This window comes from Condylostylus longicornis, unplaced genomic scaffold (assembly GCF_029603195.1).
Source record: "Condylostylus longicornis isolate FDR11 unplaced genomic scaffold, ASM2960319v2 ptg000013l, whole genome shotgun sequence".
NCBI lineage: Eukaryota > Metazoa > Arthropoda > Insecta > Diptera > Dolichopodidae > Condylostylus > Condylostylus longicornis.
In genome coordinates, this window is record NW_026577982.1 from 4,835,121 (window position 1) to 4,849,123 (window position 14,003).

General features: G+C 22.5%; 1 protein-coding gene and 2 long non-coding RNA genes across 3 annotated transcripts in view; all 3 read right to left on the reverse strand.

Moving 5' to 3' along the window:
• Window positions 1-3,991, reverse strand: part of LOC129605341 (adenylate cyclase type 9) — a 123,301-nt gene extending 119,310 nt beyond the window's left edge. Inside the window, exon 1 of the mRNA XM_055515037.1 lies at window positions 3,771-3,991. Within this exon, the coding sequence (XP_055371012.1) occupies window positions 3,771-3,779 (9 nt within the window). The 5' untranslated portion in view covers window positions 3,780-3,991. The remainder of the gene's footprint in view (window positions 1-3,770) is intronic.
• Window positions 3,992-4,699: 708 nt separating this feature from the next.
• On the reverse strand, window positions 4,700-6,825 carry LOC129605427 (uncharacterized). Its single transcript, XR_008696713.1, has 2 exons — window positions 6,671-6,825; window positions 4,700-5,206 (listed from the first exon to the last, which is right to left on the reverse strand). It is a non-coding gene; the product is annotated as an uncharacterized LOC129605427 (long non-coding RNA).
• Window positions 6,826-8,796: 1,971 nt separating this feature from the next.
• The window catches only part of LOC129605426 (uncharacterized), a 55,113-nt gene continuing 49,906 nt past the window's right edge, over window positions 8,797-14,003 (reverse strand). Inside the window, exon 3 of the long non-coding RNA XR_008696712.1 lies at window positions 8,797-9,240. This is a non-coding gene — a long non-coding RNA (uncharacterized LOC129605426). The remainder of the gene's footprint in view (window positions 9,241-14,003) is intronic.

Consider the following 14,003-nt stretch of genomic DNA (forward strand, 5'->3'; position numbering starts at 1 on the left):
CCTTTAAAAACATAGGAAAATAACTATGAGCGTATTACTATGAGATTATGAATGTCTCTTAAATTTTCAACAAATGAGAGTTCTAACTGAATAAATTCAGATATTACCGTATTAAAATCGGAATAAATTAGAATTTTTACAGTCTCCAATGTACGTTATTAAAACTAAAACATTTTTTTCAATTTCCTCTTATTGTTTTTCAAGTTTACAAACTTTAAACTTAAAATTTATACATTATGGAGAACAAATTATATCGTCATGTCCTTCAAGTTACAAGTGTCAAGAGCCAGAAATTTCTAAGTGAATCCTCATAAAAGAGAACTTGGAATGAAATTTTCTCACCAAGTAAGCAATTTGCTATATAGAAATTCAAATATTATATTCTCTTATTTATTTTATACTCTCGCTATATTTATCTGTGTGGCAACCTTTTCTTTATTTTTAAAGAACACTATTCTCTCCCTTATCATACATTAATAATAAATTCTTGACATTTTTAAATATGTTGCTATTTCAACATACTTTTCTTTATTATTTGCACTTAAAATGCATTTTTTGTTTTGGAATTTGCATAAATATTTTAAATAAATAAAAACTAAACAATATGACTTCAATAAAACCAAATATTGAAAATTTCTACAATTTAATTTCATTTTTAAATTCCATACAAACAATCTTGGTTAACACTACCCCCAAAAAGCAAAAAAAAAAAAATCAGAAAACAAAACTATTTTTCTTTGAATTTTAAATTAAAATTTCAAATAAAATGTTTTCTGCTCTCGATATTGAAAGATTCAAGGTCTTATAATTTATACATTTTGTGTATTTTAGATTTGCTATAAGTACTTTTCTCGATAAATTTTTAATTTATTTAAATTTTATGTTTTTCTCTTTTAAAAAAATTTCTTAAAAATTAACTTGTATTTTATAAGAATTGAAATATTTAGAAAATGATTTTTGCCAATACAATATTCTTCAATTTAATATTTTTATTGGTTTAAGTTTGAAATAAGGATAATTAAATTGATGACTTAGGGAAGAGATAGATTTAAGGAGATTAAACAAAATAAATATTTTTTATTAAATTTATCGAATTATGGATAAAATTTTCTTATAGGGTTTCTTTTTGTTTACCGAATTTTTATGAATTAAGACCATAGGAAGTAAACAACGTAGAGTTAAAAGTAATTATGGCGTACTAAGGGAAAGGGTATTTCCCCAATTTAATAAAATTTAAAGGAAAGCGATTTAATAAGATAAAATTTCTTGGTGATTTTCAAGATAATGGTTGAGTTCCATGATGATGTAAGATTTGGGAATAGTATGATAATTATGAAAGTTCAAAGGAATTTCACATTTAACTTAGGAAGGACATTAAGATTTTCATAAATGGTATAGCTTTATAAAATAACTAAGTTGATTTTAAATTGACATGTTAGCGATTTTTTTATAAACAGTATAGGGAAATTTTTTTACGCTTTGGGTTTTTTTACACTTACAGCGAATGATTCGCTGCATTTATCAGCTTCAAATCGACTGATGTTGTCATGTGAAAATAATTTATGAAATGATATTCCAGATGAAATGTGTAAACAGAATTGCCACAAATTTGAACTTTGCGAATGAACCATACCTAAAATATTCAAGGTTGGTTACAGGAAATGTTCTTATAAAATTATTTTTGTCTCAAATAGAATTGAATGAAATAAATTTTGAAAACGATTATAAAACGTGATCAAATATTATTTGTTCTCTTTTTCAAAATTACTGGTAACGCAATAAACAAAGTCCATATGATTGTAATCAACGCAGAAAAAGACAGAAAAATTTTTTCATTCTTCTTATCCCTAAAATATTCAAAATTATTATTTCATATCTTGTCCATGAAATATCAATTTTTAATATGTGCTGTGTTTGAATTATTAAATAAATTAAAATTTTTATATAATAATTACCCATTTTAATTACTTAATTACTAGACTATGAAATTATACTCATATATTAAATATATTTTTTGATTTTACTAGAAAATTATTCTTAAGTAATTGAATTTTTATCTAATCGATCTAATTTACATTAATAAGCAATCAAATTCAGAAGTCTCAAATATTCGAACAACATTTTGTTTTATAAGGATCAATAATTTAATGTAGTCTAATAATAGTGTTATGGAATATAAGAATACTAACTTGTTACTTTATTGAAAAATTAACACAGACTGCTCATTTGCATAGATTAAAATGTCATTTGTCTGAACCACACCATATGTCTATCCTATACTATTATATTTTTTTCAAGACACGTACATGAATATTTAAAATAATTTTTGTTTTTCTGCTTTTCAACCCTTTCCTCCCGGCCCAATTTTTGAATAATTAAATCCTTTTAATAATTTCTTGTCTCAATATCATCAAAATTTACATAAAGATTTAAAAACCTGCTTATCTAAAGAGATAAAAACAAAAATTTTTATTTAAAAATGCTCGAAATCAGTTTTTTTAAGGAGACTCTCTTGAATTTTTTTTTAAAATCTATTTTTTGTATAGCAGTAAGGATTCAGTATTATAGTATGAATATATAGACATATAGCTGTATAAAGTATTCCTTTGAGTTTGTTTAATTGATTGAAAAAATTTCTTAAGTAAATAAATTGGGAAAAGTCGAAAAAGTTTACAAAAAAAAAAATAAATTTTTAATTTAAAAGCGTCTGAAAATTATTTAGAATTTTATTATATTTGCAACTATATAATATAGACTTGTTGACTTGTATAAATGTAGATGTGTTTAGATGCGGTGGAAAATTGCAAATGCCTTAATTTCTTTGATACCTTTAACGATTTAATTCAATAACTTTATATTTCAAACGGATTAAGAACTACGTTTTCTTAAACATTTTCTAAGCTATTTCATTTAATTCTGATCTTTCTATTCTAATCTCCACTCCACTGTAATAAAAGTCCTCGAATAAAAGGATTTACCCCAGTTACATTTACTACAAAATATGCTTTACTAAAGCTTATTAAATATTACTTAGTTTACTACAGTATTTTAACAATTTACTCATTTGGTGAGTAAATTTACGGTATTATGGAAAATTTATTGAATATTACTAATTTACTCGGAAAATAATACCATTTATAGATCAAATGTAAAATTGCTAGGCATAAATGTAAAATTACCGACGTGAAGGTAATTTTACACATTCATAGAGCAATATTACTCTTTTCAAGAGGAATTTTCATTTATAAGCATCACATTGACACAAAAATTAACTATTATCATTTAGTAGAAAAATCGGCTTTAAAATTTTTTTGGTTATTTGATTTTGTAAGTTTTTACTCTACGTATGTGATATTGGACGTACTAAAATTACTCCGACACTATTGTAACAAATTTACACAAATTTTTTTATTTTTTTTTTTTTTTGACTTAGCAATTTATTTCAGTATATCTATTATATTATCAATAGAATCTCTCTGAAAGTATCTGAAGGGTTATGGGGAAAATTGTCTACTTCGAATTTTAAAATGTTTGAAGTAATTGGAAGAGATCTCGAAAGTGTTATGTAACAACCATGTATATTTATTGCAAATATGTAGATTGTAAATTAAAAGAATATCACATTAGATTCCAAAATATTGCATTCAACATTGTTTTTGTCCATTAATCGCAAAATTTTTAAAAATTTTTTCTTATATTTGATAGAAGATTTCCCTGTATTAAATTATGAAAATTATATGAATTATATAAAAATATCTATAAAATCTTACCTCTGTCATTTCGAATTCTATTAATTTTTATAAATGTTTGTCCAATTCAATTTCTAATTTTTTTTCTTTGTTCAGCCTCCTTGCTTGTTTTAAAATAATTCCTTTTTTATCAATAAATAATGTTATTTTGCTTTTTCTATTTAAGTATATTAAATATTTTAATATTAATTATTTTAAAACTTAACAAATATAACATTTATATTTTTCTTTTAAAAAAAGCATATTTTTTCTTATATACACATTTTTTTTTAATGAAAAGGTCTTTTCCATAATTTGAGCAATTAATAGTACATTAACATATTGTTATACATATATATGAGAACTACTTAATTATACATATATATTATATATGTATATATGCACTTATATAAATTTTAGACTATTTTATATATTTGTCATAGACATAATATGAAAAATTTTTATATATTTTTAATCTTTTAGAAAATAATTGTGCAATTATTAATAATTTTTGTTATATTTATATAATATCATTTCTATAATTCTCTTTCAATGATAATTTTTAAAAATTTTTTAATAAAATTGTAAAAATTTTAAATAATAAATTGCAATAATTGTAATAATTAACAATTTTGAATTTATTATAATTACATAAAAGTGTTATACACAAAAAAAAAATATAAATATTTAAAAATAAGTAAGTTTTATTAATATTTTAACACTGAACACAAAAAATTTCATTAATAATTAATTAAATAACAAAAAAAAAATTATTAAAATAATAAAAAAAAAAAAATTTTTAAAATTAAATTTAAATTAATTGAAAATTGCCTTATTTTGTTATCCAATAACAATATTGAATAAGGCCACACAATTATCGTTTATTTTTTTCAAAATATTACGTAATTACAATTTTTTAAAATCAATTTTTTAATTGTAATTTTTTTTATTTAAAACACTTTTTTAAAACATTTTCTTTCAATCATTTTTAATAACACTTTATTAATTTTAAATAATTTTTATTTATTTTTCAATTATACACAATAATATTATGTTATAACACTTGTATTTAACGACCGAACCGGTTATAATCATCAAAATATAAACAATACAAGAGTCCGATGACATCGACGATAATAATAACGGTAATTATAATATGACAATAATATTAACGGTAATAGTGACGACATTATAAATATCTCTGTTTTCTTCTTTTTTTCTTGTTTGTTTTTTCTTTATTTTCACATAAATAAATTTAGAAATACATATACCCTTTTTGTTATATTATATAATATAATTATTTTCATGAAAATTTAATTTATATTTTTATTTTAATAAAATATAAAAATATTTTCTTTCCTTTCACTCACATGTTTATAGTTAGTATTGTGTTTTCTTTTTCTGATTTTGTTATTTTATAGTTATTTTTTATTTTATTGACCTTATTCATTTATTTAATTTATATGGTAATCATTATGCTATAAATAAACACGTAATAATATGTTTAATAATAAAATAAATAAATATAATATTTCTTTACGGCTATTTTAATTTTATAATTTTGATTGTAAACATTGTTATATATTTAAAATATTTTTAAATCAATAAATCATAAATGATACGTAATAATTCAATATTATATTAAAATTGAAATTGATTTAAAGAAAAAAAGGAATATTCATAATAAAAATAATAATAATCATAATATAAGCAATAATATTGATTCAATATATTAGTCAACTCTTTAAATTATTTCATATCATTAATTTCAATAATAATGTGTTATAATATGTATTACATAAATATCGGAACTGATGTCGGATAAATCTGTACTTGTAAGTCCGACTTGTTGCGCTCTATTTATTGAAAATCAAACTAGTTCTGTTCTATTTATAAAATTTGTTTTGCGAAAGCAGGATCTATTTACTATAACTCTACAGTATCCTAGGATATTGGAATCAATAAAATGATAAAGAGTTGTTCAGTAACTTAAGTATTATTAAATAATATTAGACTTGCAGTTAAATATTATTAATAACTTTTATGTAATTTCATAAAATTAAATTAAATAATTTTATAATTTATAATTTTACAAGTCTAATCTGAACCTAGAACTTTCAGTTTACTGCACTAATGATATATGCAAGCTAATTAATAACATTGCAAAAATCAAAAAGTGAAATTAAAGTTTTTCCCACAAAAAAAAAAAACACAAAAATTTCTTTGTTTACTCTCTTCAATAATATAATCATAGTAAAAATTGAAAAATTTACTAATTTCTCAACGTCAGAGAGATAACAAATTTCGCTGTACTGTTTATAGAAATATCGCTAACATGTCAATTTAAAATCAACTTAGTTGCTTATAATTGCAAGTGGCTCGTTTGGTGTAGCGTACGCCTAGTAAGCAATAGGTCAATGGTTCAAGTAAAATTTGAACTTTGAGGAGAAAATTTTTTTTTTAATTTCCTTTGATTTGGTCACCAATTTATCCGTTCAGCAGTTTTATGAAGAAATCTTTATTATTTGTGTTTTAATAAGTTTAAAGGTTTAGTAACTATAAATAATCACATCGTCCTCAATTATCCAATAAAACAGTATGAATCTATGCACGTATTTTGTGTGTAAAATTAAACTTATTTTCAAAAAAAAATCTAGTTAATTAAATTTATTTTTTCTATTTAATAATTTAATAATATGCCTTTTATTTAATAAAATAACTTTTCATTTGATTTTTATTTCCTTACTTTCATTTTTAATTAAATCAATATTATAATGGTGTAATCATTGCACAAAATATTCACGAATTTTAAAATAAAAAAAAATATTTATTAATTAATTAATTTTTTCACTTGGTTGATTTTTCAAATTTATTTTGGTAATCTCATTCCTAAAACTTTTATATAAAGTAAAAACAACAGAAAGACTTATTTATTCACTTACTTAAATCAAATATTTTTAGTAGCAATTCACGGTAAAACGCTTTGGTACGTTTTTCTTTATTATATAGGAAGTTTTGTGTTTCTTATTCTTTTCTCCATTTTTTAATTATCTAATATTTTTAATTTATAAATCACTATATTTTTATTATAACAATTTTATTATAATTTTTTCTTTTTCATATAAGTATTTTATTCAATTATTTAAAAGGTATTTATATACCTAATTGTCTAATATTGTAGGTTTGTAGATGTATGTATGTACATGCATAACAGCGTTCAACGAACGCAAATACCCATGACCGTGAATATTTTTTTTTCATATTATAAAAATTATTTGAATCACAAAAAAAAAATACAAATAGCATCTATTTAATATGAGAAAATTGAATAAGAGAAAAAAAAAGTATTATAAATAAATAACAATGACAATAAAAAAAAATAAAATAATTCACCCGCAATTTTAAAAACTTGTTTACAGCTTTTTAAATGTTTCGTTTAAGCGTATATTATAATTGTAAATAATATTAAATAAGTGCTATGGCAACATTCATGCATAAAGACTTTTTTCATGCATAATAATTTTCATACTACATAATCATAATTTCATTTTAATAAAACTAGCCGGCTTCAATTAATTTTTACCTCATTTGTTATTATTGTTATTAAATATAATTTTAAAGTCGGCTTAAATTTTAGAAAAAAATAATTTTGTAAGCCATGCTAAAAACCGCTATTACAGCTAATAAATGATGAGTTTATTATGAAATTTTCTTAATTTATTATAATAATTGCTGAATATTGTTTGCTTGCAGAATAAAACTGGTTCTCTCTTCTGTTAAAATTCTCTCTTTTTATTATTTATTTATTATTACATTTTCTGTTCTTTTAAATTTAAAATATTCTTATCATTATCAATATCAATATTATTGCGGCTGACTGTGATTTTTGTAAGCTGAGCTTTATATATAAAATAAAAACACATTTAAATAATATTTCTCTCTCTACTTATTCTCTCATCATATAATTATTTTATTTTTACATTTTTTTGTACATATTTATATTTCTTAAAATCAGATTTTAACATTTAACAGAAATGTATTAAATTTTGTGCAGATCAGTTTTGTATTAATGTACGAGTATTATTGTATTATTAAAATAAATTATAATGAATGTGGTAGAATGTAATATATAATTCTCTTTTATGCATGTCGGTATGGTGTATGGCTTAAATACGAATACAATATGTATGTTAATATGTACATATTTTGTTAAATACCGTGATTTAATAAATAATGAATAATTAGATTTTTTTTTTCAGGTGTCAAAAGGTGTCACTTAATATACTTTTAAAAAAAAAATTTTTTTTCTCAGTTTATAAATTTACTTTCAACTATATTCTCTTATGTAGGAAAAATTATTATTGTGTGTTGAATTATATACATATTGTTGAATTTTTGACTGATTTTTGAAAACCAGTTTTTGAGAGTGCAAAATTATTAAAAATAATTTTTAATTTATTTTTAATGAATTCACCACTACATATGCTATTTTAATATTTATTTAATATTAGAAAAAAAAATTTGCAAAAATTAAATTAACAGCAGAGCAGAGTTGAAAAAAAAAATCATTTCTTGTTTTTAGTTCAAATTGAGCTTTTGCAATGTAAGCATGTACGAATGAATTACTTCGGATATCAATTAAAATTTGAAAAAATACAAGCTAGTTTAAATGAATTTTAATTAGATTTTTTTTTTTTTTTTATTTTAATAAATTTAATGTTGATATGCTATGCGTGTAATACACCATAAATGTATGTAAGAATAAAAAAAAACTATGTAAGATTTTTTAATATTCATTCGGCGATTAAATTGAATTACTTAATGTTTTGAATAATAAAAGAAAAAAAAAATAATGATATTAAAATAATTTAAAGAAAAAAAAAATAAAAAATTTTAATGTTTTTTATTTTTTTGCTTTTTTTGATTTACAAAATGTGCGTATATTTAAATGTATTCTTTGTTAATGCTAATTTTTTATTATTATTTTTTGCGCTTATGAATATTCCAATTTAAATCGAATTAGTTTTTAAATTTTGGCGTACTTATAATATAAGTGATTCGATTTTTTTCCTTCCTTCCTCTTTTATTTTTGTTTTTGTTGTATTTACTTTAGCATATAAGAAAATTCAAAATTAAAATGCAAAAAAAAAAAAATTAATTATTATTAAAATGCAATGAATATTGTGTGTTTGTATGCTTTAATTGGAAATTGAATAAAACAGCTTAAATTTGAACGTGATTATAATTTTCTTTTTGCTATTAAAAAAAAATTTAAATTCAAATTAAATTGAATATTTGTTTTTAAATCGATTTTTTTTGTTCTTCCTTTATTTCTGCACTCTCATTTTTAGAATATTTGGCTATTTAGTTCTTTTTCTTTTGTTTTTGTATAATATCGTTGATCTCGTGCGGAAATCGAAGATATTGTTTTCATAAATTTCCAAAAGTAAGAAAATAAAAAAAAAGAGATTGAAAATTCTTATAAATTTTTATATCCGGTCCAAACGAAAATCTGAAATGAAAAGGAAAAAAAAAAAATTAAATATTATTTTTAAATACCAAAATTTTTTTTTTATTTTTAGAATTTGTGAGCTAATATTCAGAAAAGCAAAACGTATTATAAAGTTCAAGAATAGGTTGGTATGACTGCCCAGAGGATTAAAAGTTTTGGTGGCCAGGAATGTGACTATGCCGCCGTGAGGGCTTTACTAGGTTCGGCTTACTCTGATATGCCCTTGGACGAGTGTGAGTTAAGATTTAACTTCGACAATTCCTTCAAAGTGCTATTTTCTAGTAAAGAAGGTTGGGTGAAACAAAGACCAGAATGGGCGGAGATCGAATGGACGGATCAAAAATTATAGAGAAAGGATTAACTCAGGCGCCTTTAGATTGAGCTCTGGCGACAGACCCTTGTATATTTAAAAACATTCGTATAGGATATGTGAACAAAACCATTAACGTATTGTTAGATAATCAAATTTGACGTTGGAGTGTCTACAAGCACTAGTGGAACTTATTAGGAATAATGCGGTTGTCCTATCGTGGATCCTCTCGCATTTATGGTAAAACGGTGAGATGAAATTTATTATTATGCAATCGATCAAAAGTTAATAAGCCATTATTAATAATGAATAACTGATGTAATTTAATGCTAAGCTCATTTCAAAGAAGTTGATTTGCAACTTTTGCTAAATCCATAAGTCTAAATTATTTACGTATAATTACTTAGAATTTCTTAATTGCTCTAAATATTTTTAAGTTATTCCTTCCCAAAGCAAGCCGTCTTCATTTCTCTCTATACAAAGCTCTATATATAAGCTCAAAATTTTTTCTCAATAAATCAAAAAAAAAATAAACAAATTTTCGTTAGAATTCAACATATTAAAATTAAAATTCATTATTTTACCAAAAAAATATTGGTTTTAAAAACTTTTTCATCGATTTATGAGGAGATCAGTGTAAAATTAATAAAATATTAAAATTAAAGTAAAAAAAACACAACAACAAAAAAGCTATAATAAACTCAAAGAATTTATTTTTGTTTCTCCTTCTTTAATTTTACGATATTTACATTCGTATTATGATTTTATAGCAAACAACCGAAACTGTACAAGTCCCCACAATTTGGTCAATGCAAAATCTTAAAATAAAAGAAAATTTTTATTATTCCCGATTAAAATTTTACGATTTTAATTAAAAAAAGAAAATTTTTTGTTTTAGAAAACAAAAACATTGAATATAAAAATAAATTAGAAAATTTTTATGTAAATTATTTTTTAATTAATATTCAATAAATTATTGAATTTCGAGTATTTTCGAATTTATGTTTGCATATTGTATTGAAATAAATTTTTATTACTTTGATTAAAGAAACTTTTTTATTATATTTTGAAAGAAAATGAGGGTATTTATAAGGGTTTCTTCAAATTTTGTAAATATTTCGTTATAAATATTTGAGAACATACAGTATCTTACGTTATAATTATTATTAAATTAATAAATTTACGGACTTGTAAGGCTAGTGTAAGTAACTCTAATTAATAAGCGGGAATTCCAAATTTGACATTCTGAATTTGATATCTATGTATGATTTCTCGATTTATGCATGAGAAACTGGGAAAACAAATAAAGTTTGGAGTTAAGACCCAGAAATTTTCTACATCTTATGACCAGGTTTTAAATTCCGTTGATATCTAATTAAATTCAAGAAAAATGCTTGCTTATTCAAATTTACTCTTCCAGTTTAAAAATAATTTTTCCTTAAAATATTCAAATTTATCACTTAAAACAATAAAATAATCTTTTTCTACATTGATCTTGAAAATTTTCAGGTGCAATGTCAATATCTTTTAAATAAATATTATTTATAAAAAAAAAATAACACGTGTTTTAACTAAGGTTAATGTAAATTTATTGTACACTCAAACTGCATCAGCAAAACGTCTACATGACAATTATTGTCAAGGATTTTCTTTTCAGTTTTGTCCCCTCTTATGTGTATAAGCATGTATGTAAAAAAAAATTATTTATAAATCCTTTTGTGCTTTTATAGTTTTTAAGTACTTTTTCATAGTTTCCCTTATAAAACATTTAATTATTGCAATAATCTCTATAGCTTTTTTTTTTAAATTTAAGAATATCTACTTTTTGAAATATATTTGTATGAATATAAAATGGACAGCATTGTGTATTTTTTAATATATTACATATACATATAAAAAATATTTATAAGTATAAAAAAATTTATAATGAATTTTCGGAGAAGGTCATTCGACTTCAAGTTTTAAATCGATCATCTGTAGATTATTGATTTGCCGCATTCTAGGATATGAAACGGAAAAAATATTTTGCACTGAGAAATAGATGAAAGACTGTGAACGGGTTTAGAAATATTTTTACAAATCAGCATTAAATGGTACGAGTTACTATTGAATGATGTAACTTACTCTTATTTAATATAAACAGCACTGGATGAATAAATTGTAATTTTCATTTAGATTAACGCCTACTGCAGTAACATAACCTTCTGCAGTCAATCATTCTGCATGCACTCTGCCGACTTATTTCAATAGATACAAAATTAAATTAATATACAAAATATAATCATTGTTCATAAAAGTCCGAACGGAGCTCGAGATCTCCTAAAAAAAATTCAATAATTTTTGCAATCTCTGTTCTGACATTACAAAATTATTCACAACACGAGCTAAGATATTGTTTAAATGAAATTAAATATTTTTTTTCCAGTTTCTAAGAACTATGCTGCAACTTGAAGATGAAGGATTTGAAGGAAGGATAAGGTAACTTGTGTAAGTTGACGGATGCGTGAATAATTTTTAAGAATTTTACACAATATTCACTGAATTTGGAGTGGTGTAACTTTAGGTCCATCCTATACATTAGGATCCTATACATTATAAATTGCTGATGCATAGGTACATCATGTACATAGCCGTCTATAAGAAAATATTTACTTCCATTTCAAGATAAACCGTTTAAAATACACAAAAATTCTAAATTTTTCCTAAAAAATTTTTTAATTTTTTAACATATTTTTCTTATTTTTTCTAATTCTACAGGTTTATTTTATCAAAAAAAGAAAATAAAATTAACAAAACAATAAATTGTAGGTGAAATGTATAGGTGAGTGAGTGCGTATATATTGTGAACGATTTTTATACCGTGAATTATAATTTTTATTTTTAAAATTTAAATAGCGTCAAAATTATGTACATACTAAATTTTTTTAAAATTGTACAAAAATATTGTAATTTTGACATTGTTATAATGTATATGTTTACACTTTTTTTTTGAACAATACATAAATTACATACATACATTGAACATTATTTGCATATGTCATGTATAATAGAAAATTGAAAAATAAACATATGAGAGAGATATCTGGGCTGGAAATTAACTTGATTGTTTTCATTTTATTTATTGCGTTTCTCTAGAATCAAAATTATTCATACATTCATAAATGTATAAGAAAATATACTTATTTATATATATGCATAATACACACATTATATACATATGTGGAAAAGAATGACATTTAAAAATAATTGAGCGACAACGTAACGCAAAACAAAACAAAAAAAAACCCAACAAACACATTTTTTATCATCATAATTTTTTTGCATGTCAAGGATGACAGGAGGATAAATAAAGTAAAGTTGGTTATTAATTTATGATAGTGTATATATATTGTACTCGTACATAAAAATCAAAAAATCATAGTTAAAATCAATTATATACTTAGCTTAAGGTGCTTTATACAATAATTTTGTGTTTAACATTAAATTATAAATTTTTTTTTTTTTAAATTCCGTACCATTAGAGCCAAAACTTAGTTATAATCACTTCAAACTTTTACTATAAGTATAATTAAGTATAAAAATATTTAATTAATATTTAAATATTTTTCTATTGAAACGATCAAGAAATTATTAAGTTGATATCGTAAAAAACAACTTAATTAATTGTTTATTATTTTTGCTGATTTTGATACTACAATACTAAAATAAAAAAAAATATAACAAAATTAATTCAAAATGATCGTAGTTTTTTGTAATTAATTGAACACCTTTTACAAAAAAAAAAAATTGTACAAGGACAAAGTAATTAATAATTACCTCGATATTTTGCAAAAAAATATGCAAACAGAAAAAATTAATCATAATAAACGATTTGAATGATTTGACATATGATCAATAAATTGTTTTAATATTTTATCAAAAAAAAATATTAAACATAATTTGAAAATATTTGCATATTTTTTAAAAATTGTAATTTGATTAAAAAATTTTTCTCCACTCGAAGAGGGACAATAATTCGATGTTATTCTAATTCAAAATTTCTCTAATTACAATGCAATGCCTTTCCGATTTCTATCAGGTAGGAGGATAACGGTGCTGCAACAAGGGCCTAACGAGTTGATTGTCTGATTACAAGAAGGGTGAGCCACCCCATAAGAAATCTCAGTAGAAGCTGCTGCGGCGAAAGGGAGCAGGAATCGATTACCCACCTTATGGTTACTTCTTCGGGGGCGCTACAGACTTAGTTAATGTAAATGTTAGATTGTGATATCCGGCTGTACAGCAACGGATCTAAGTTGTCCAGGTGTATCCTTAATAGTATCCAAAAACTCGTTCTCCATAGTAGGTAAATTGCATTAAATTATCACTATATTTTTATATTCATGTCAATTAGTAAAGGATATCTTACAATTTTAATTCATAATCGTTGTCTTTTTAGCAATTTTTGTTCAAC